Source organism: Acanthochromis polyacanthus, chromosome 8 (assembly GCF_021347895.1).
Source record: "Acanthochromis polyacanthus isolate Apoly-LR-REF ecotype Palm Island chromosome 8, KAUST_Apoly_ChrSc, whole genome shotgun sequence".
In the NCBI taxonomy this organism is placed as follows: Eukaryota; Metazoa; Chordata; class Actinopteri; family Pomacentridae; genus Acanthochromis; species Acanthochromis polyacanthus.
The window spans coordinates 22287493-22310700 of NC_067120.1; the positions used below are offsets into that span (position 1 = coordinate 22287493).

Genomic DNA, 23208 nt, shown 5'->3' on the forward strand with positions numbered 1-23208 from the left:
CAGACAAGAAACAAAAAGAACAATTTCAGTTAATGGACCATATTTGATCTTTAATCGGGGAAAAGACATTTGCATTTGAAGCCATTTCATGGAAAAATTATTTACAAGGAGGACTCAGTCCTCATCAACATTGACAGCACATTAGTAAAAAACAAAGACACGAGGGTTAAGGATTTGAAGTACTTCTGAACCTTAAAAACACTGTTCTGATATCCAAACTATCAAGATAAATATATTTATAATATTTATATTATATTTACAGAATACTTTAATATACAACGTCCATCATGTATTCTATAAACAAATATAAATTACTTAGGCACACTTTTGTCTCAGACAATCACGGGAGTGGTTTCCAAAGGCCATCCTCTCCTGTAAGCTGACCTGAACTTTCACCAAGAAAAATATGTTTGACCTTGCATCTTTACATCATCCAGAGCGGCTACACTGCTACTAATCTCAGTACTGGTTGGCCAGCAGTTAAGGGTCATAATGTACACAACCATTTTACACAGCGGGACTCGAAGCTGGCTTGATTTACACTGCTGACAGACACAGGCACAGTCCCAAGACGACCTCTAGACTCCCTGACCTGCTCCTTTGCAAACTCCTCTTTGCAGATTCTTGTTCAAGTAGGCCTGGTGGAGCATCCACCTTATTGCTTACACCTTTTGTCTCCTGCAGGATCTCCAAAGAGGAGGGAGCAAAGACTGGAGGGAGATAGGGATGAATCTGGGATGCAGCTAAGCAAATGGGTGAAGGATTAGACAAGGATGGTGTTTATTCCCAAACCTTTTTTTTAAAATTGAAGATAGACAGTCATATAAGGTTCAGAGACAACAAATAGGAGAGCAGCTACAATATCTACAGAGAATATACAGTACAGGTGAATTATGCACGATGATATGGCCGACTAAACGCACGCAGAGGGGTGGAGGGGAAAGGTGGCCAGCCGGTGTGGCCGGGCAGGGCTTACTATACTGTCAGTCTATAAGTCCGACTCGGGCATATCCGGCATGCCGGCCATCAAGTAACCGATTCCGTAGCGGCCGTTGGGTGCGGTGTCCGCCTCAGTGCCTCTGCTGCCGCTCTGCTTGCGGTAGATGTTGTTGCCGGGCATCGGCGAGGGCACCTCGCTGGGCGACTTGCCTTGGATCAGGCTGGTGTCGTCGTCCTCTCCCGGCCGCACGGTCTCCTTGATGATGCGACCCTTCTTGTAGGACACAGTGGAGAGGCCGCTGGTGTTCTCGTCGATGATGTTGAAGTAGCGCAGGCCAAAGACCACTGGCACAGGCATGATGGCCATCACCACCAGGGAGATGCAGAACACAATGCCCCACGGAGGGAAGCGCAAGGTCTTCTCTATGGCCTGGAGGGCAGAAAGATGGCAAGACTGTAAGCATGTGATGTCTGGCAGCCGTGTTCAGTTGCCCACATTATGACATCTTATGATCATCTTACTGAAAAGATGACGGCCTAAACAACAGCCGCATTCACTCAATATTCAGCATTTGCTACATCAATAGTGCCCCGGCTCTTTCCCTTGAAGGTGAATGTTTTATTCTGTAAGTGTATTTGTATTTTTAGTATTTTCTGAAAAGCGATGGCCCAACTCAGCTAAAAAGTACTATGCTACAAAAAGTGCCAATACCGATAGTCGTTGCTGGTTCTCTGTTTCTATCAGATTTGAGCTGAACAGTTAATGAGTTTACGACTCATAAGCACTTCTGACCGAAGGCATCAGCTGTTAATGCAGTAACTACAATCTTGTATTAAGATAAGTATTGTCTGTGTAGATTCCCAGGTCATGGTAGTGCTCTATTATGTTTTAAATCTGTTAAAAAGACTGTCAAATATTGTGAACTAGATGTAAACTTGAACTTTAGCATTAAGTAACTTGGATTTTATTAAGCAAAGCAGTAGGTACAATAGTGAGTAAAATGTGTATATATATATATATATATTTATTGTCATGAAGAAAACTGATAATGTTGGCGCCCAGATAGCTCTGCTGGTTGAACAGATGACCCATAAACAGGGGCTGTAGTGGTTTGGTTTCGATTCCAGGTAACAGTCATTTGCTGCAGGTCTTCTTCCTACTTTCCTGTCTGCCTCTACTAACCTATCTAATAAAAGGCCCAAAAAATAACTACTAATATTAATAGGAATGATTGTTACTTGCAGCCCTGCTGTTCCCTCTACGTTTCAGGTGTTGAATAAACTTCAGAGAAATGATGAGCAGCTCTTCTGTTTGCTCTTTAAAGGTGAATCCACTTTAAAGTGAAGCTTAGCTCATGTGGAGGTGATCCTAATTAGCCGCTTTGGTGACATGTGGAGACACTTTGTCTCGTTTTTCCTTTGCTCCACTTCATGAAGGTTTTAAAATAATCATACAGGTTCTTGAGTGTCTCATGGTAGACCACACATCCTGTTGATTGTCCTCGACGCCTAAACATCTGTTTATCAGCAAAAACATGGGCTTTTTCCCGTCACTTTTAGCTACCGCCTCATTTTCTTTGAACCCTTTCATTTGCTTTTAACTCGTTCCAGGTTTACCAAGTAGGAGGACTTCCAACCCCATTGATCCCCAGTCTCAAGAGAGCCGAGCCGGAGACATTAACTCACCTCTTCCTGAATCCAGGCACTGTAGCTGGGCGGCGTCATGGTCAGCTGGATAAAGCTGGAGCACAGGAGGACCAGCAGCAGGATGGGCGTGATGTACTTCCACATGTAATAGTAGAAACGGTACGGCGTAAAGCCCAGCATGTCCTTCAAGTCTTCAAAGAATCTGAGAGCGAAAACAGAGCGACGCAGCAGGAGGCCAGATCAGATGTTTGTGGCGAAGAATCACAATAGTTTCTGCTACATAAACCTGATGACTTTTGCCTTTGTGGATTCATTTAGTTTCATTCAAAAAAGTTACTCTGCTTCAAATAATAGACAGTGGTGTCGCCATAAGTTATGTAACAAACAAATGCAGTTTGTAATCCTTCAAAGATCGTCTTTGAGGTTACATCTCGTCTGAACTAGAGAAATCCAAGTTTCAGGACGTAAATAGACATTAAAGTGTTAGACTCTTAATGACAAGAAAAGTACTCAGAGAGCGCAGTACTCTGCCAAGGCTGTTCATTCCACCACATGGCGCTGTCAGATATGCAGCATTTTTATTTAGAAATGCAGCATTTGTTTATTAGTTACTGATGATCAGAAATCACAGCAACATATAATTTAATATATAGACATACCAACAAACAAAATGATGTTTCCCTGAGCACAGGCGGGTGTTATGCATGTCTACGTTCTGTACAGATAGTGAATCGCGTGACCTGCGGTGGATTTGTAGTAGGATCGCAATCGTGTGATTCTCTTGTCATAGTTACAGTGACGTTGTGCTGCTATCTCGCAATGATACAGAAATCTTTGACAAATCCGTGGATCCAGACTATAAGCCGCATCACTGCCAAAATCTAATGAGGTGGTCCTTTTCTGATACGAGCAAATATGCTGAGAATGTTCTAGTGTGCTTACTTATCGATCCCGTAGAACCAAGCGATTGCCACGTTCTCCAGTATGACCACAATGAGCAGAGGCAAAGTAGCCGAGTAGTCGTCAAACATGGTCACAAAGTAGTTCCCTGAGCGCTGAACAAACAGGAGACCGATGGAGAAGGCCAACACACAGCATCCCACTGCAGGAGACGGGCAGATGCTCAGTCAGTTGACATGCTTGCATGTTTGAAACATGAACATTTGAGTATCATACAGAAACTCCATTAACAAAACAGGTGCGGAGTCATTTTATGGAAAATTACCACAATTATAACCCGACTATCGTGAGGAGTGGAGACAAACTGAGCACAAGCAGAGTACGTTTAAGTAGAACGAGACCCATTTAAACTATCCGAGCCAAACGACCAGCTGGATGGCCCACATCTGTTCACTGTGGTGTGGAGCAGCCACTTACACACAAGTATCATTAGTCAAAGCTGGTATGTTGTTTCTGCTGGTGGAGTTTTTCTGTAATCATTTCCCTAAATATGTATTTCCCTCTACTCCACTCTCAAAGGAAGTAGCTCAATTTCGGTAAAACCCCTTATTTATTTCTTATTGCCTCTGTATAAAGTGGATGGTTTACTGCGTAGCTTTAGTTGGATGATATTTAAGGCATCGCTTTAAGGCAGCCACTTTTTTAAAATTTTTTTAGAAAAATCCTCACTGCAAAACATTTGAAAGAATTTGGGTTATTTGACAAATGTTTCTCCTTCTTCTAAAAGATACGTGCTGGTATTCCTCTATCATGGTAGTGCTAGAGTGTTAGTTTTAGGTCAATTTTTAAATAAGTAAACATAAAATTAAGAAAACCACCCATCATTGGAATAGCTGAACAATCCATGCCCTTTAGGAGTTGCTTCAGAGGCCACAGACATCCAGGGATTAAGCCAAACTAACATCAACATTACAAACAAAAGATGCCTGCGTGGGAATTTTTGCAATCCTCATCCACCCACTATTGCAAGATTTCTTATTACCGCCTCCATATATCCCACACCTACAACATTTGTTTCATGCTTCTCACAATCCCTTTACAGGACTCAAGGACACAAAGTTTTCTGAAGAATCATTTCAAATGCTGGTTTAAAAGATCTGAGCAGAAGTTAAAGCAGCAGCACATTGCTCTGTGGTCTTTCTAACCTGTAAGAAACTCCTTGCGGACTTTGAAAGTGTCGATCAGTGGAGTGAGGATGCCCTCGATGGTGCCAAACATGCTGCCGAGGCCGAGGTTAACCAGCATGAGGAAGAACATGACAGACCAGAAGGGTGAGGCTGGGAAGTGGGTCATTGCCTCTGTGAAGGCGATGAAGGCCAAGCCTGTGCCCTGGACGGCCTGTTGGGTGGAGAGAAGAAGAACAAGAGATTAAAAAACAGCAGCCAGGACTTGCAAGGTGAGTCATGGACCTTACTGACCTTATTTTCGAGACCTATGGGGTTGACACTTCTAAATCCCTTGTTTTGCAAGTATAAGGAAGACTCAACACTTTGAAGAGTTTAAGAATCCAAAAGTCATTTGTAGCTCACACTGCTTCACCTCCCATGAAAAGGTTTTCTACCAAAACTGAAGGATAAATCAGTGAGAGGGCTACATTTATTTTTGCTCGTACCTTATCGAGCTCATTCTCAATGCTGCAGGATTCCAGTCCCAGTTTCTGGAAATCGTCTTCCTTCACTCTTTGGATGACCTCTATCATCTGCTGGTAGTCCTCAGCAGTGACCTGACTGACCTGAGTGAGGTTGATGTGGTGAGGAATAAGGTTCTGTTCAATGCCATTCCCCAACAACGTCACAATCCTGTTGGTGTTCCTGAAGAAAAGGTAAAGAAGTTATTAAATGATGTCAGTTTTGGTCACTCTGATTTAAATCTTATCTTTAAACCCCCCTTTGAAAACAACATGTTCAGAGACTCACAGGTAAAATATTGTTGAAGCCATATAACTGAACCAAATCTGATCATTTCACTATCAAATGTTCAGATTTTTTCTTCAATGAAAAACACTAAAAACATCAGAGTTAATTTTCAGCAAATCTACTGATAGCTGCAGCTCTAAACTACTTTGCTATTTAGAAAGACACAATGACCATTTGACTGTGAGGTACAATCAACCTTCAGCTTCTACATCTTTACTGCTGACAGTCTACAAGCAGCTGTACACGAAAAAGAGCTTGTACTCACAGAGCGACACACTTGCTGTTCATGATGTTGGCTTTGAAGCCAAGCACAGCAAACACCACCAGTGTGGCCAGCACGGAGGTGAAGAAATTGATAAAAGACACCAAAACGGCATCAAAGTGGCAGTTGTTGTCGCGCTTGTTGTAGCTAGAGAAGGCAATGACGCCACCAAAGCCGAGACCCAGAGCGAAGAAGACCTGCGTGGCCGCCTCTCGCCACACCTTGGCCTCCAACATGATCTCCAGCTGAAAACACAACACAGACAGGTTTGGTTTAGCTTGTGTAGCTAGCTACACGTTGCGTTTTATTGTACAGTAATTTCTTTAGTCTAAGATCATGGCTGTAACACATGACCAAAGAGAAAACTTCTTACCCTCAAGTCAACATTGAGGGTGTTTTTTATTTTTGTACTTTATTTTTTTTCTGTTGTTTTAAATAGAATATTTTTAGGTTTAGAACAAAACAAGGATGATGATATTTTGTCAATCATAAATAACCCGTATAAATATGTAGTGTGGCAGTTTCATTTGCACTGCTGTAGCTGTTCTAGCATATGTTTTACATGTTTGACTTCATATATTTTACTATGGGCTACATAGTGGTGCAGTGGTTAGCACTGTTGCCTTGCAGCTAGAAGACCCCTGGTTTTCATCCCTGCCTGGACCTGGGATCTTTTTCCATGGAGGTTGCATGTTCTCCCTGTGTATGTGCGGGTTTTCTCCAGGTACTCTGGCTTCCACCCACAGTCCAAAAACTTTCTAAGATTAACTGGTGATTCTAAATTATCTGTCAGTGTGAATACGATGGATGGATGGATGGATGGATGGATGGATGGATGGATGGATGGATGGGTATTGTACTGTGTTCCAGTCTGTGTGTTTTCTGTCCTCTACCCCTGGCTGAGACCTAAAGCTAAAAGGTTAAAAGATTACATTTTTGGACCAATAATCTGCGGGGCAGTTGCTTTAAATATCCATGTTCATTAAAAATACATTTGTAAAATCTAATTTCAAAATGATTAGATTACGTATTCTCAGAATGAACATATTGACATGTATTTTGAGGTATTTTGCTGTCTCTCAGTGCACCATCTTGTCAAATGACAACTGCCATCTTGACAGTTTCCATGTGGGGATCTTTTATTGTAAAAGTCTCTAACTGTTCTGAGCACAAAGCATGATGCACACACAGCGACACTTTGAAGTCCGCAGGTACACGGGCAGTGGTGGCAGAACGTGTCACTGTGAAGTTGTCAGCCGACGAGACAGAGCAGACACACAAGCCAGACACAGTCTGCTGTGCACAAGCGTCCTCACTCGACTGGTGTTACATAAAGACTTGGTAACTCCTGTTTCCATGGTGACATGATTTTGCGGCCTGAGGTGCTATTGGCCAGTTGCTGCTGAGCCGTCAGCCTATTACAGCTCAGATTTAGCCTTTTGAGTTCAGACACAGTTTAATTTAACAGTGATTTCAACAGGGAATAAACAGGAGAGGAAATCATAGTATTTCTGCATTTCTAACACATGCTGATCTCTACAGAGGTGGTAAAACAAGTCACATCATTTACTTTACAAGTACAGACATATTACCAGAAAAATGCAAAGTATAAAAAGGAAAGGTACTTATTGTGCAGAATAACTATGTGCAGTCTGATTTTATTGCAAATCTACATTTAAAATTAGAAGCTTATTACTATTATGAATGAATTCAGATGTATTATCATAGGGGATAAAAATAGCCATTTTATGTATGTTGTTAATGAGAATATTGGTTTTGTGATTAAAAGCAACTAGCAATGAGAGTCATTGCACAGATGTAATGGCATAAAATACCTTCTGTCACTAATCAAAAAAACTTGTTGTGCTTCCTTGTTGGATTCTTTCGCATTGTTGCTCTGAAGCTGTGCCCAAACAGTCTACATGCTTTACCTTGGGTGTGAACATGTGTCGGATCCCGTCAACGGAGCCCTTCAGAAGCAGAGACCGAACCAGGAAGCAAATCAGCACAACATACGGGAACAGGGAGCTAAAGTACATCACCTACAAGCAAATTTAAAAAAAACAACCACAGTTCAGTTACTGTCATCACTGTGTGCATCTGTGGAAAGTGTAAAAATAAATGTAGTGTGATCTCACTGCTCATCTTCTGCACGAGGAGGAAAGAGAAACTGACACAGATCATTGTTTGCAGCAGTAAGATGTGTTCAGGACACATTGTAATTTCAATTATGGTGACGTTTGAAGTCCCAGACCAGAACTGGTAGCTGCTGGGACTGTGTGAGGGCTGAGTCTTTATCACCCTAATCAGAGGGTGGGCCTCTTGTCTTTTTTTTCTCCCCCAGCCCGACACGTCATTAAATGGAGGCCCTCTCTGTAAAAATGAGCTGGCACTTAAAGTATGAGAGCGGGATTGAAGGCCTGAGTCAGCCGCTGCACTGCAACACGTGGGTTTACAGGGCTGACTGTAGGGTGTGGGCGCAGATGCTGGGAGATGGTTTAGGGTTGAGTCATACTGCTGACTCAGAGACATTACTGCTCCTGCTTGGTGGTCCACATGTAGCTCTGAAGGAGACCTGAAGCAGGATTCATTCATATATTTGAAAGGTTTGTTCTACCAGACCTCCATATGAAATCATACAGGGATCCTGTAACCGATCAGTAGTCACCACAGAGTTCTTCCTGTCTTTCATGATCAAGCCAATATTACAAATGTGAAGACAGTGCAGAGACACAATTGGTTATGTTAACTGTGAAATGGTACATCATCATTTTTGAAATACTGTATTATCAAAGGCCCGGACACCAAATGAAGTTTAAATTTAGAAATTACTATTATACATTAAGTTGAACATATTTCATGCAATGATCCAGAAACATAAACTTAAATATCACTGGAATCCATTCCTTCACATAGCTTTTTACTTGTAGTCCTTTGCAGCTCTGCGCTCATGTTTAGGAACAGAGTTGTAGCCTTGGTACAAAGCACAAAGCCAAACAGGCAGCGTATCTGCCGCTTTGTAAAATCATTCTTATGTTGCATCAAGAAGGGACTTTTACTGTGAAAGATTATGTATGATGGCAGAAAGACAGAGCTTCTTGCAAAGGCCACATTCTAGGAACAGCACTGTTATCTTCAGAAATCGAAACAGGAGTTAAAGTTTCCTCTGACAACAGACAGACATGTCTGATTTTCATACACGATTTGATTCTGCACAAGAACATAATAAAACAAAAGTTGAAAAAAAATAGCAAAGATTGCAATCAATTTCATCATTTTACCAAAATCAAGTCTGCATCACGTCATAAACCAAAAATGCCCCTCCTGCCCCCCTCCTTTTTTGCCACACTCTTGACAATCAAGCTAAGCCAAAAGAGCGCGTATAACCATGGCAACCAAATGGTCTGATCCCTTTTCACGCCCACCCACACACACGGGACAGAAATGCAGATTGCGGTAGGGATATTCCTTGGAAAGGGCTTTTGTGTGAGCACGGGTGGAGAGGGCATTGATATTCTTTTCTATCACACGGCGCCGATTAAACTTCAAAGACACTTGGAGCTGGCCCCTTCCACGGAAAGTTAATGCCCAGCTCTACTGTGGCCAGCTGTAAAGGGGCCATCCAGACACACCAGGTAGTCTAAGGATGACCATCTGGCTCGAACTGCACAATTAACTACAGCTTGGGTGGTTTCTGATTAGTTTACGAAAACGATGGGTCACAAAATATATTTCTAACTTTGCTTCAGTATTTCATTGTCTTTCTGAAGACAGTGGGAGGACAGAAATGCCTCATTAACCACTTGGCACTCTTGATAGACTGATTGTGGCGATAAGTGACATTTCTTGCCAGACAGCAGGGTGTGGCAGACAGGCGAAAACAGAGCAGCACTGCAAATCACTGAGGCAGAGGCCGAGATTAAAGCACTTCTGTTATAGAAGGTATCCATCTTGTTTTGTCTGTGGCTGCTGTGGTGGATGGGTAGTCGAGTAAACAGTAGACAGCTGTTAGGATAAGACTTGAGCTAAGGACAATGTGTGGATCGAAGGTGGGAAAATTCGTTTAGCTTGTGATGGCCACGTCTCTCACACCGTCTCAGAATAATGTAGTTACAGTGTAATGGTAGGGCTGTGCACACTATTCTGTTGCTTACTACAAAGCTGAAACTCAACAGTTTTACCTGAAATGTTGACTTTTCAAGCTTAAGTTAAGTAAACCGTAGTCTTATGCTGTGTCCATACTAATATAGATTCATTTCTAGAGGACTACTTTCCTTCCTCCATTTAAAAAAAATCTAAAAAGCTAATTCTGTCCTCACAACAATCATTTCACAACATATTTCTGTGCACATGAGAACACAAACCTTAACCATCTGAACCCCAAACCCCAACTGCAGGTTTGAAAAGCATGTTGCCTCAACAAAACATCAAAATTGCAGCTTTTGTTAGAGCCAAATACTGAGGGAATGTGAACTTTACTACAGTGAAGATCCCTTCAGTTAGCAAACTTGATCAAATCTAAACTAAAAATTGTGATATTTCATCAAAATTATTTTTTTCTACGTGTCTCGTCTTCTGCACTCCTTGTTGTAAACATGAATCCATTGTTTACTGAGCTGCGACAAGACCAAAATTCAGGGACTATTCAGCTGCACTGGGTTGAACTGCAGGCAGTGTTTACACAGAGCAGAGAGGAGACAACTAATGAAGCAATTTAAAAACTAAAGTTTTTTCCAGATCTGGTAGAGCATGTGGGCATTAGCAAAACTGCTGGATGTGTGGATTTCACTTTTTTATGAATTAAATAACCAAAAATGTACAATTTTGTTATTTCTTTCTTTTCAATTTATAGCTTTATAAATGTGTTATATCACACATGACGATGTCTGAGTTCTCTCTACTTCTAGCCATGGTTGCACTGTTTCTATAGAGGTGACTTTACATCGCAGGGCAATAACGAGCCCACAGCGGACAGAAATGCGACAGGAGTAGAAAACGCCCTGAAACTGCTTCTGAAAGGTTAACCACAGATGCTACAAGACGAGCAAAATAGGGCAAAGCAAAGCTACATACACTGACACCCTCTTGGGACAGAGCTAAAACCATGGGGTATTGTAAGCATGGTACAGATCTCGAGCAGTATTTTGAGTGTTTTAAATATATGAAACTTTCATTAACATTAACTAAGCCAACAGATTCACATCTACCATGTTTTACTGCCTTACAAAGCTGCTACGGCTAACGTTACATTAGCAAACAATTGCCAACTCACTAGCTAGTTGCTAACTTTGTGTATTTACCATTTGGTGCTTTGGGGTTTGTCAAAACTTTTTTGTTGCCTTCAAAAACTGAGAAATGCAATTGAGATTGAACCACACAATAAATGTGCAGTAAAACCAAAACAATGAGCTCGGAGAAACTACAAGGTCTAAATGAACTGCATAAGATTGAATGACTGCAGTTCATTCAATCTTATGAGTCAGCTTATAAAATTTTGCAAGATCTTACTCTAATGCAAACAAAAAAAGAGAAATCTACTGTATTAATTTTGACCCCACGCTTTGTTATACACCCAGCTCATGCCGAACATAATGTCAAAATTAAACAACTCCCACATCAAAGCTTATTCTGGGAAGATTATAAAGTACGGCCACTTTTCCAATTAGCACAGGCTTGACTCTGACCTCCAAAGCACAGCGGCTAATGCTTGTCATATGATATGAGAAAGTATGGAGTGATAGTGATAACCTGTAAAAAGAGAAGAGGAGCGGAGTGAGTTTGCAAGCAAATGACAACCTTTAGCCAGTGGGCTAATCCTTTCGGATGTTAGTCACGCTACTGTCAGCTTTGTTACACTAAGCTAAAGTAAGCCGAGCTATAAAATCCCACACAAGATCACATGAACTCTCAGAATCGTATCTGAGACTGTATCATTAGAAAAATTTGTCAAGTCACATTATAGCGGTCACTTAGCAGTGCCTTTAGACCCATCTAAAGTGAGCTAATTATGTGTGAGAAGATTTTCCAAAACACTTGGCAAGAAAAGGCCTTTTGTTTCGGTCGCTAGTGCTTACTTTCCAGGGTGTATATCTGAGTAGTTATAGAGGCCAAGCTGCCAGCATTGCAGGGCAGCCATATTGGGCAGTTTTCTTCTGTTCTTTTGCTCTGACAAACCATCTCCTCTTCTACCTTATTTTCCTACTTGTATCTTCTCTTGTTATTTTAACTATTGCAAATTAAGACAAAAGGAAACTCTGCTTACCTTCCCAGAAGACTGGATGCCTTTGATCATGGCGAGGCAAACCATGGACCAGGCAGCCAGCAGGCACACCGTCATCTTCCAGTTGAGTCCTCCACCTTCAGAGATGCTGTCAGAGATGTCCAGAGCCTGGCGATACCAGTAGTAGGTGGTAGCCGAGCTCTTCTCACACTCTGGCACCACATCTGTGGACAAAACCATAGCTATCGTTTACCTCCTTCTTAAGATCCCCAGTGGTTTACTGGACAAACACCAGAAAAGCTTGTAGGTTTAACTGTCATTAAATTGCCCGCTGAAAGTGGTCATTTCTGGCCAGCGGTTGGATCTTACATGTAGTGGTCTTGTTCTTGACAAGTGGACACTCATGCCATGGCAGAGGCTGCTGGAAGGACTGGGAGAAGTAGAAGAGACTCCAGCTGATGATGACATTGTAGTAGAGAGCCACAAAGAAGCACACCTACAGGCAAGAGAGTCAAGTTACCTTCAGATACACAAAATCAAAGGCACTGAAGGGACGTTTCCTTCAAACAATAAACAACAATCAGCTACAATATTAAAATCCCGACAGGATAAGTGAGTAGCACTGCTAATGTTGTTACAATGCAATGTTCTGTTATGAAACCTTGTGGGTAAAAACTCATGCGGATTTTTCTTAGACATGTACCACCCACAGAAACATTGTTGCAGACACACTACTCAATGATAATTGCAATCCTAGACAGCAGCAGCCTCTCCCATCAGGGTAAAGTGTCCCACTGCTAAACTTCTCTGAAACAGCTCGAAGAACACAACACTGAGCTCAAAGCTACCACACATCCCGTAAACTTTCTTGGTCCTAAACTGATAAAGCATCTGCATTATGCACCAGAACCAGCCCAATCTAATGAGGCTACATTCCATCACCCACAGAATTCACAGGATCCACCAAGAACATCCCAGTGCCACTGTAGAGCACCTCCAGATGTTTCCACCCAGTGGATTGATGCCATTTTGGTGGCACAAAGAGGAGGAGTGATTTTAGTTTTGAGGTCTGTCAGAGTACACAGTACTGAACATGATATACATTTAAACACCTTATGAATAAGAACAGATGAGACTTTACTACTGTTTACGATTTTGAAGAGTGGCAATAAAATTTTGAATACTTAGCAATATTAAAGAGATGCTTCTTCATTTACGAGGGTATCCATGAATTATTTTTTAAAAACATATCAATTCCTGTGTGCAAGATATATTTATACCAAAAAGACTTTAACCTCCTAAGACTCGAGCTTTGGTTGGGCTTGCACTTTAGATTTCTTCTAGTTATTTGAGATAAGGAGTAACCCATAAATATAATCATCAGATAATATCTAATATCTGATAGTTATATTTATATTATATTTATTTTGCTATTATTATTATTGTTGTTGCTATTATTATTATGAACGATACGCTCTTTTTGAAAAAGAAAATGATGTCCATATAAGTGGACACCAAGTCTTAGGAGGCTACAAATGCTGAAATGTTTAAATTAGCTTCAATATACATAATTTGTTGCAAAATTGTCCTATATAATAAAACTGATTGGTTAAAATCTTGCTTGATTTACTTGTGCTAATCTTAGTGTTGCTTATATGCCCTTCATTACATTAGTGTCATGATCGTTCACCATGTTTTCAATTGTCATTTTATCCAGTTTTGTCTTTGTGGATGCAGAACCAAACTGATGAGATGCCAGTGTCTAACTCACCACACAGCTGGCAAAACCAATGCCCCCCAGCCGAGGGCTGATATAGTTCCACACCCCGATGCTGCCCCTGCGAATCCTCTGTCCCACAGCAAGCTCCAAGAAGAACAGCGGGATGCCAATCAGTATAAGCAGGATGAGATAGGGCACCAGGTACGCTCCTGCCAGTCAAAACAATACGAACAGCAAGTCAGTTGAAAGACGCAACAAAGGGAAACCGTGTCATCAGAAACGTGTGAAATGACAACATTCTTTTCCTGAAAGCAGTGCAGGAGCACATGGTGTCAAACCACACATCTCGTTTTATCACTTTATCCGCCACGTGCTCTGTACAAACTCACACCCCAGATACAGCCTTATTCTAAACCTTATCTATATCTCTACCTATTATCTCCCTGATGGTGACACACTGACCTAAAGACAACATAAAAACAACACAGCACTCACTTCACCAGACACACACGCACCCAAATTACTATACACACATCTGCTGCGTTTGTGTGTCTCTACCTAATATGTCTCCCATGGTGTGTGGTGCAATGAAATAATCATTCTGGAAACCAGGAAAGATAGTCAAGTCTAAAATTACCTAAATTACAGTGGGATTATTTTGGGGCACATCACAAAGACAGCATTCCTTTCTGGAATTAAGGTTTGAGGGTGAATAACTAACATTAAGTCAGGCTATAATAGTGTGGTAGAATAAAATATGGGGGGGTGGGGGTGGTGCATCTCTTGTGACAGTCAGGGTACTTGTGAGCAGTGAGACTGCCAGGCACATGATTGTTTGAAGAGAACCTAAAACCCTTTGTTGATAAGAAAAGGCCAGGGGTTAGATGTGCTCAGTGACAACACACTGTAAAATAATGTGCCTTTTATTTTCCTGTTACATCATTGAAAATGTAAGAGATATTCTGTACAGAGCAGTGTGGGGTTTTTTTACTCATGAAATGGAAGTTCCTGTGTGCACATTGAAGGTTTCAGGACCCTCTACCACAGAAATCTGTTTAAAACTATTGCATCATATTAAAACTGTGTGGAAAAATGAACAGCCAGTCCTTTCTCGACTTCAGTTTTATCACTTCAGTGACAAAAGTTACCTTTAAAAATCCCCTTTTGTGACATCCTCTGTCTTCGAAAAGTTAGAGCACAACACCACATGGGAACACGGGTGTCAGACGTAGTGTAATGTTTGCTGTGAGTCATTAATGACAAGTCAAAACTTCCGCCATGAGTGTATTGTTTTTAAGGCTAGTTTTATCCCTGTTTCAACACAGTTTATTGTTTCATCTGGCAGGGCGTTCATTCAGATCGTTTCCTGAGTCCTGCTGTCCCTCCCAGGTTTTGCCAAGATAGGAATGGTCACACTCAGGAAATTAATGTGTGTGTGTGTGTGTGTGTGTGTGTGTGTGTGTGTGTGTGTGTGTGTGCGCGCGCGTCTCTAGCTGTTGTTTCAAGCCTGTGTGTTTGTGTATGCATGATATATTTACTGGTTTCTAATATTAAAACATCTAATTCTGGTTCACTGAGTACACAGTTCGTTCTGGGAAGAAGCTTTGACATCAGTCAGCATCAAACCCCCCCTCTGGTCTCCATTGTCTTTTAAAATCTTCGACAGTCTCCCTTGGACATCTAAACACTTTGATGTCACTTTGAAAAAGCAAACAGCCTGATAAGAGCGCATTTCATTCTCGTCTTATTCCCTCCTTAAAATAGTTCCCCAATCCTCTTCACTTTCCACACATGAAGGTGAGATATCTGGTTTATCCAGTCTAGGCATTAACCAGGTGCCTGACATTTCAGTGTATTTTGGCAGCACTTTATGTACACTGATGATGGGTGTGCATGATTTGCATGCATGTGGTATGAGCAACAAGAAATTAATGACCAAATTAATGACCTTAATGTAGTAAATTCATAACTGACTGGAGGGTAAATGAAGTGAGAAGCAAAACTCAGGCTGATGGTCGCATATTTCTGACACACTGTTCAATTGAGCTGCACTATTTCTGTTTCAACACAGTTTATTGTTCATAGCAGGTTTGGACTTGAAAGTGATGCTGGGAAGTTCCAAACGAAAGCTTGGGTATCGATAAATTACACACTGTCATTGAACCTCTTGCTCAAAAGAAGAAAAATATGAAAATAGCTAAAGGCACTAATGTTTGTTTTTCCATCAGGTAACACCAGAGTAAATTTTTAAATGAACCAGACAAACTTCTAATTAGGCCGCAAAGAGAGACCATTAGGTCACTGAAGTCAGAAACACAAGATTAAAGAAGACGATAAATCTGTTAAACAGGCATGTCATTGGGACATTACCAAATAAGTGAATCCTTGGAAGCGAGGGAGCAGAGCGACCGAGCCGGAGGGAGGGTTTGGGAGGGGGGCAGGGCCCCCTCCCATGCAAGAAACTTTTGAAATTTAAAGGCTGAAATGGTGCATTCTGGTGAACTCTGACACCTAGAATTCTTTAAACATGAAGGCTTAAAAAAAATGTCTGTATGGGACCTTCTACGCACTCCCCAAAAACAGCACAAAGTCATGTTAATGTGATGAAACCAAATATTTATACTGGATGCAAATTTGAATGAGCCACATGAAGTCTTCACTATGTGTGCTTTCCGATCAACCATGGGAGTGAGCCTCTTCTGTTGAGGAACTTGTGGGGCAATGCCACTGGGTTGTTACAAGTACACACTACTGATCCCGTATGTTTGGTCCTGTTGTCGCGTCTCTTCCCTCCGCCGGGTGAAAAAATTGCTGGGCATTTGGTGGTTAGAGCGCTTTTCGTACAATTTCCTGGCATGATTTTTCGTTTTCATGTGGTCTATCAGCGCTTGGCATCCTCTGTCGCTGTATTTTGTCTCATCGTCGCACACCATGCACCTCACTTTCCCAGCTACATCTAACTTTCGATAATGCTCTCCAATCGTTGTTTCCAACTCGTGCTTTTGCCAGCGCACTGTTGACAACTACGTGCGATCCAACCCTATACCCCTCACACCCCATATTTTTTTCTCATCGAATTTGGGCGATTCACGTTGGGTTTCAAAATTGATACCTCCGCGACCAAATAACATGCCTGGTTAAACCTCACGTAACAACTAGACATGGCAGTTCTTTGGGCTAATGCCATTAAGGTACAGCAATGCTAACAAGCTAATGTTTGGTACAGAGTTCACCATCTTAGCAAGTTAGCATGCAAATATATATATATATATATATATATATATATATATATATGTATGTATTTTTTGGGGGGGGGCGTTTTTGCCTTTTTTGGATAGGACAGTGGAGAGAGAGACAGGAAATATGGCTACAAGAGTGGAGGAATGACATGCAGTACATGGCCATGGGTCGGACTCGACTCCATGACTGCTGCTTCGAGGACTATAGACCATGTTTATGGATCCGTCGCTCAGCCAGCTGTCCTATCTGGGAGCCCGACATGCTAATATTTAACTGGCATAAAACATAAAATAGCCAAGTCTATAATACAACCGCTTTCAATGTCCATAGTCAAAACACTGTTGTCAGCCTTGTGAACCAGTGTGGCAAAAGATGGTTGAGAAGTATTCGGCCTCGGTATGATGACAAATTTGTTGATAATTGCGATGAGGTGATACAAAATATCCCCACTTTTTTCACAAAACAACATGCATTTTTGCTATAGTTTAAATGATCAGTTGATTATTTCAGTCATTTCAACCAAACATTTATCACTCAGAGCACAACAGAAACCTCCATTTTTTTAAAGTTATTTCTTTGGCCTTTTCTTGGCTTTATTAGAAAGGTTAGTAAAGAGAAAGACAGGAAAGTAGGGAGAAAACCTGCAGCAGAGGGCCGTGAGCTGGAATCAAACCCAGACCACTACTTTGGGGACTATAACCCTGGTTCATGGGTTGCCTACTCAACCAACTGAGCAATCTCTATACCCAGAAACCATTTTTGTAGCAAAACCAGAAAAGGGAAATTGCAAGCAGATAAAAGACAAAAACGGATGTATGCATGTATGAACACAGCACATGGCTCATACCATTTGTTTCTGATGTGGGTGGATGAAAGTCTAAGATTATGCATGCACATACATGTTTGTATAGCTATTTTCCATGGACATTCATGGACGTAATGTTTTTATTAGATCCTTCCTCATCAGTTTTACCAAGTCTGAACCTTTAAATAGACTGTTGATGATGTATCAGATAGCCACAACTGGCCAAAATGTCCTGATTTACAGGGAAGATCGAAAAATCAAACTGGTCCTCAGAAGAATAGGCACTCAAATACACACACACACACACACACACACACACTCAGACCTGCTCGAGTCGCAGATCTGCCATTTTAATCTAATAACTGTTGAACACAGCAGGGTGACCAGAGCTGTTTAAACCAGACCTGAAAACATGACAGGGTCCGCAGAGAGGTTGTGAACTTCCCTACACACACACATGCACGCATGCATCCACACACACACACACACACACACACACACACACACACACACACACACACACACACACACACACACACACACACACACACACTATCAAAGATGTACATGATCTTATGGTAATTATGTACCCAAATACACTTGTAAGATCATGTTTAGCCGCATGGGTACAGCTGGCCATCTTTACAGTCATTCAGACTCTACTGCACTAGGCTGCCCAACTGACTTCACCATCACACGTCACATTTTTCCACCCAGCACCTCCACCCACTAACCACATCACTAATCTGACCTATTTGCTACTTTTAACCTGGAAAAAGGATTTCATATCGAACCGTTGCTTTCAATACACCAATCTCTTAGACTTTTGATTGACGCTTTCTTAACGTATAGTGAATTGCAACCATCCTAATGTTTTTCCCAAGATTTCTTAAACTTTTTGTGTGTGCCACACATATAAACACTAGTACGATATAAAGTGTAACATCTAAGCAAACAGGGACAAAACTTACTTGCAAAAACCCTTAATGCACTCCAGTGCGACGTGGTCAAAATCTGTATCCAATGCTAATACTTCACAACACCAACACATGTCATAACATAGCACATAAAAAAATCAAATGTCTTTGCAGTTGTTGTGTTCTGCTGTTGTACTTTACAATGGACACTTAAAGATTAAATTATATCGTAACAGTCCAGCCCTACCACATATCATGCATATTCCTACTCCTGTGATTTGTACTGTGATATTTTGGGGTCTTTTTCCTTGTGTTTTCAAGAGACCATTGGGTCTGCCACTGAAGCATTGCACATGATGGTAAACTTAAGGGCTCGTCTGACCAACCTGTCTGAGACAGTTGTGTTTAATCAGCTTTCAAGTGGCTTTACATAATCTCCAGGTGGGTACTACAACACCCTATCACCTTTCCAGGACATACACACATTAGAGCATGAACATAACAACACTGAGGAGTAAATCAGGTAGTGCAGACGGCATTATGGGAAATGACTACAGCAGGTTTGAATGTGGTTTTTAAACACAGAAAGATTTCCTGCTATTAGGGTACGTTTTCCATTTTAGCCCTCGTGTGCTTGTGAAATGACAGACTCATGGACGCAGACGTGACCTGCATGTCGGTCCTGAAGGTCGCTGAGCAGGGAAAGAGGGAATCTGTTCACCCATCACGTACCTGTCTGCACGTGTTGATTCCATACATGCATTTTAGGGCTAATTATAAGAAGAGCTTCAAGTAAATTTGGCCGAGCATATCAGCTGATCTTTTTTACAGTAATATCTTAACATAGCACACACATTGACAAGAAACGATGCATCTATTTAAAAACTGTGCAGTGCCGAGTTTCACTCTCTGTCAGCAAACACTTCAGTGTTAAATAGATGCTGATATGGGACCCCCTACCTGCATTGTAACCACGGCATGTCATAGTAAAAACTGGATGATAATTTCATGAAGTTGGTACCTAAAAATAATTCTAAAACACTTTCACAAAGACAAAAAGGGGAAGACTACACTTCTGGTTTCTCAGGAGGGAGAACCAATTCCAGGCACATCTCTGTCTTGTTAATATGCATCTAAAAAACTGATGCAATCTACCCAGCCATAGAAGCGACCCACATAGGTAGCTTCTTCTTCACATGTGCCCAGATTAGGATCGCTACACTCTCAATAACTAGAAGAAGTGTCGCCCTCTTTCATGTTGTTTTGTTTCATCTCACCTCTCAGTTTGTAGTTTGACTTTTTTTTGATACTAGCATATTGTGACATTTTGCACTTAGACAACTTCCTGCAGTGAAGATGTGTGAAATGTGTGAAGGTTCAGTCTAGTGTTACTGATCAAATGAAGTCAATCTAACGTCAACTGAATCGAGGCTCAAGTTAACCATATTTAATCTTGACTCAAATATGCACCGAGGTTTACAAACAAGCTTCCGGGTGTTTAGGTGTATGATTTGCTCTTCTTGTTGGAGTTGTATGTGCAATAAGATATAATTACTAACAACCCATTGGTATTTACTTCAGTGTTACACCTAGTAGTACTTTTGAGATAGAAGCTGTCTCCTCATGTTGCTCTGCTGGACTTTGTTGTAGTTATGTTGTTGCATTTTCTCATGTTGTAATAACTGACGTAGTTCTGGCTTCTCATGCAAATGATTTACCAAAACTATGAGAATAAGATGTTTATGATGTAATAAATCAGAATTAAGTAATTTACACATTTGAATCATAGTGATGTCCGATTCTGAAATAAACCTTAAACAGACTATGTAAGATTTTTTTTTTTTGATGGACAACAGCGTTTAGTAATTTGAAAGTTTATGACTACCGTCAAGTTATGTTTTCTCACACTGCTCACTCGCACTGTTTACATAGATGGCAGCTGAAACTGTAAATGAGGCCAGTGACTCACCCCCTCCGTTCTTCTGACACAGGTAGGGGAACCTCCAGACGTTGCCTAGGCCTACAGAGAAGCCAACCTGGGCCAGGATGTACTGGAGCTTGCTGTTCCAGGCCGGGCGTTCCTCCTCCTCGCCGTCCGAGCCCCCTTCCTCCACATCGCACTCTTTCCCTTCCCCTTCATGGTTGTTGACGATCAGCGAGGTCTTCTTGAAGGAATCATCACAGGCGTCCTCGTTGGAAAGCAGGTCTCTGACAGACTCTGTGACATCGTCGTCAAGCTCTCTCTTGACGGCCTTGCTGTTTTTGGGCATTTGATAAAGCAAACAAGGGCGAGGGGTGGAACGTCTTTTAGGCTGGCGGGCTGGAAGGGCAGGGCCGGTGTCTGGGAAAAGTCTCTTTCAGTTAAGAACTTGCAAAGAGTTCGAGGGCGTTTGGGTTCTAGGGCCCGTTTGGTTTGAGACAGTTTGTTAGAGGTTGAGTGATCAGGAAGTGGTTTATTTCTTCATTATCACCAAATATCTGTGCAGCAGAGAGGAAACACAGCAGTGAGCAAAGAGACAATGATAGAAAATCTGTTTGTTTCTCCAGGTGGGTACTACAACACCCTATGCTTCTCATTTCCTGCACAGATTGCCATCTGACTGCTTTTACTATGAAATGAATTTGCACGTTGAAAGGGTACTGATTTTGGCATATGATGACAAGAAAGAACTCTAAACCTACACACGACGATAGATATAACTTAACTGAACAAACAAAACAGTCAAGTGTTTAATTTTCTTTTTTCCTCTAGTAAATAAATCACATACTTCATCCTCCTTTCTTATTATAAGACACTGTATCTGATTGGGAATAGCTTTAAAAAGTAAACTGTTTTATCTGAGGGACGCACAGTTATCTCTCACATGGGAATCACATGGCAGGCAGGGACAGAAAAAAAAAATCAATGAATGGGGATCGTTTTCTTCTAAGTCATTGTTCTGGAGGAAAAAATGGCCCGGCAGCATCAGCCTGGTAGTGACTGGGACAGTGACAAGTCCAGGTATGGAGACTATCACGTTTCCAGCCTCTATGAATAATTGAGGGGGGACAAAGGCATTTGCATACAAACCCAAACACTCCTTTTTTCCGCAGCTGTCAGGGACGGGGGAAGCCCTCAAATATGAAAGCATATCAACTTCTAAAAATTATAAAGATTTTGCATTTTTTGTACTGGAACAGACGCAGTGTGATGTGTTCATATGTAATGCCACATAGTATGAATTTGACCGGCGGTAAGATTGGAAACGATTCAAGGGTGTGGGCACGCCAGCCACGCAAAGGCGGGTTAAGGTGCGCAACATCCTCTGGTTCATTTGAGCATCATTTGGACCGTCTTCCTTGAACATTTTCACCAAAAATATCACACGACGCGTAAAAGCAAACCCAAGCACGTCTCCCTCCCGCCTTTCACCGAGCAGCGGATTAGGTGATTAATAGATTTCCTTTACCGCTTCCAGATTAGCCTGGTTTGTATGAGGCAAAGGCCGCCGTTTCATCATCCAGTGAACGCAACACAGCAGCCAAAAGAAGCGACGATGCTGAGTAACCTTCGCCGCAGTTATTACAGAGAGAGGCTGCTGGAGGAGATGGTGATGCAGTTACGGAAATAAAATGAGGGGCTGACTGTTTGGAATGGCCATGAGTCAACGCACAATGTCCTTAAATGTCCTTTTTTCCCTCCCTGTCTGCACATGACTCAGGAGTGATGAACGGCAAAAGCGGGCCGGCTGGCTTTACAATGACCAAACTGCGGATGGAGCAAGGGGGGGAAATAAATAAATAAAATAAATAAAATAACTCCACCAGTAACACTTGGCCATGTGGCTCGTTGTTCTAGCCGGGCACAGTTTGTTCCCCAAGGAACTCGCATAAATTATCGTCCCCCCTCCCGCTCAGTCTTCATGTCATCCATGTGAGGTGTTTCATCATTCACCGGCCACATCCTGGTACTAGCACCTCATTCAATCCCTCAACACACCAACAGACACCCTGGCATTCACCACAAGCCAATAAAGCCCTGGTAGAAAAGCTAAAGAGGACACTCACCTGTGCGTTGTGACAGTTTTCTGTAACACTGCGCCTCAAGGAATGAAATTGTGAGAGGACATGCACGGAGACATCATCACTCGTTCAAGTCTGACCGGTGTGTGCCGCTCCAGACTCCTGCCTCCGACTCTTCTAGTCATAGCAGAAGTGCGCTACTTCCTAAGGACGAGGGTGCTCCGCCCTCAACGCACAGATATCACTCTCTCATGAACCCTTTATCCGTGAAGTTTTTCGTCATATGTCGTTTTTAAAGTTAATCTATGTGAGACTAAACTTTATGCGCGTTTTCACTTTTGAGATTTGATCAGATATCAACATATCTGCGCTTTTGGTCCCCCCCCCCCGTGTTGCTACTTGGTATTTCCCACTACTACGCTCGTCGAAGGGTTGCAATGTGCCTCTGTTTATAAACGACAGTTTGCCTCACTAGATGTGGAGTTATTTTGTCATTGCATCATTTTTTCCTAACAGTTTTAAAAACGGAATCTAAAATGTTTTTGGTGATTTAACATGTAAAAAGAAAGAAAATCATCTT

The 23208-nt window shown here is 41.8% G+C and overlaps 1 protein-coding gene across 1 annotated transcript; it reads right to left on the reverse strand.

Annotated features, from left to right (window-relative positions):
- Window positions 1-29: 29 nt before the first annotated feature.
- On the reverse strand, window positions 30-22817 carry slc6a15 (solute carrier family 6 member 15). The gene is made up of 12 exons (XM_022211990.2): window positions 22674-22817; window positions 20596-21104; window positions 13716-13873; window positions 12314-12440; window positions 11987-12168; window positions 7656-7766; window positions 5728-5969; window positions 5159-5357; window positions 4692-4884; window positions 3529-3688; window positions 2626-2788; window positions 30-1369 (listed from the first exon to the last, which is right to left on the reverse strand). Exons 2-12 carry the CDS (start codon window positions 20894-20896, stop codon window positions 989-991), a joined length of 2217 nt encoding a protein of 738 aa, XP_022067682.2. The 5' UTR covers window positions 20897-21104; window positions 22674-22817; the 3' UTR covers window positions 30-988.
- Window positions 22818-23208: the final 391 nt, after the last annotated feature.

What these genes read in the sequence shown, in the direction of transcription:
- slc6a15 (XM_022211990.2), bottom strand. Translation starts at nt 20,896, where the DNA reads ATGCCCAAAAACAGCAAGGCCGTCAAGAGAGAGCTTGACGACGATGTC. An exon ending in CCGCAAGGAGTTTCTTACAG is followed by an intron (nt 3,689 to 4,691) that starts GTTAGAAAGACC and finishes CGTCTCCTGCAG; the next exon opens with TGGGATGCTGTGTGTTGGCC. An exon ending in TGGTTCTACGGGATCGATAA is followed by an intron (nt 2,789 to 3,528) that starts GTAAGCACACTA and finishes TTTCGCTCTCAG; the next exon opens with ATTCTTTGAAGACTTGAAGG.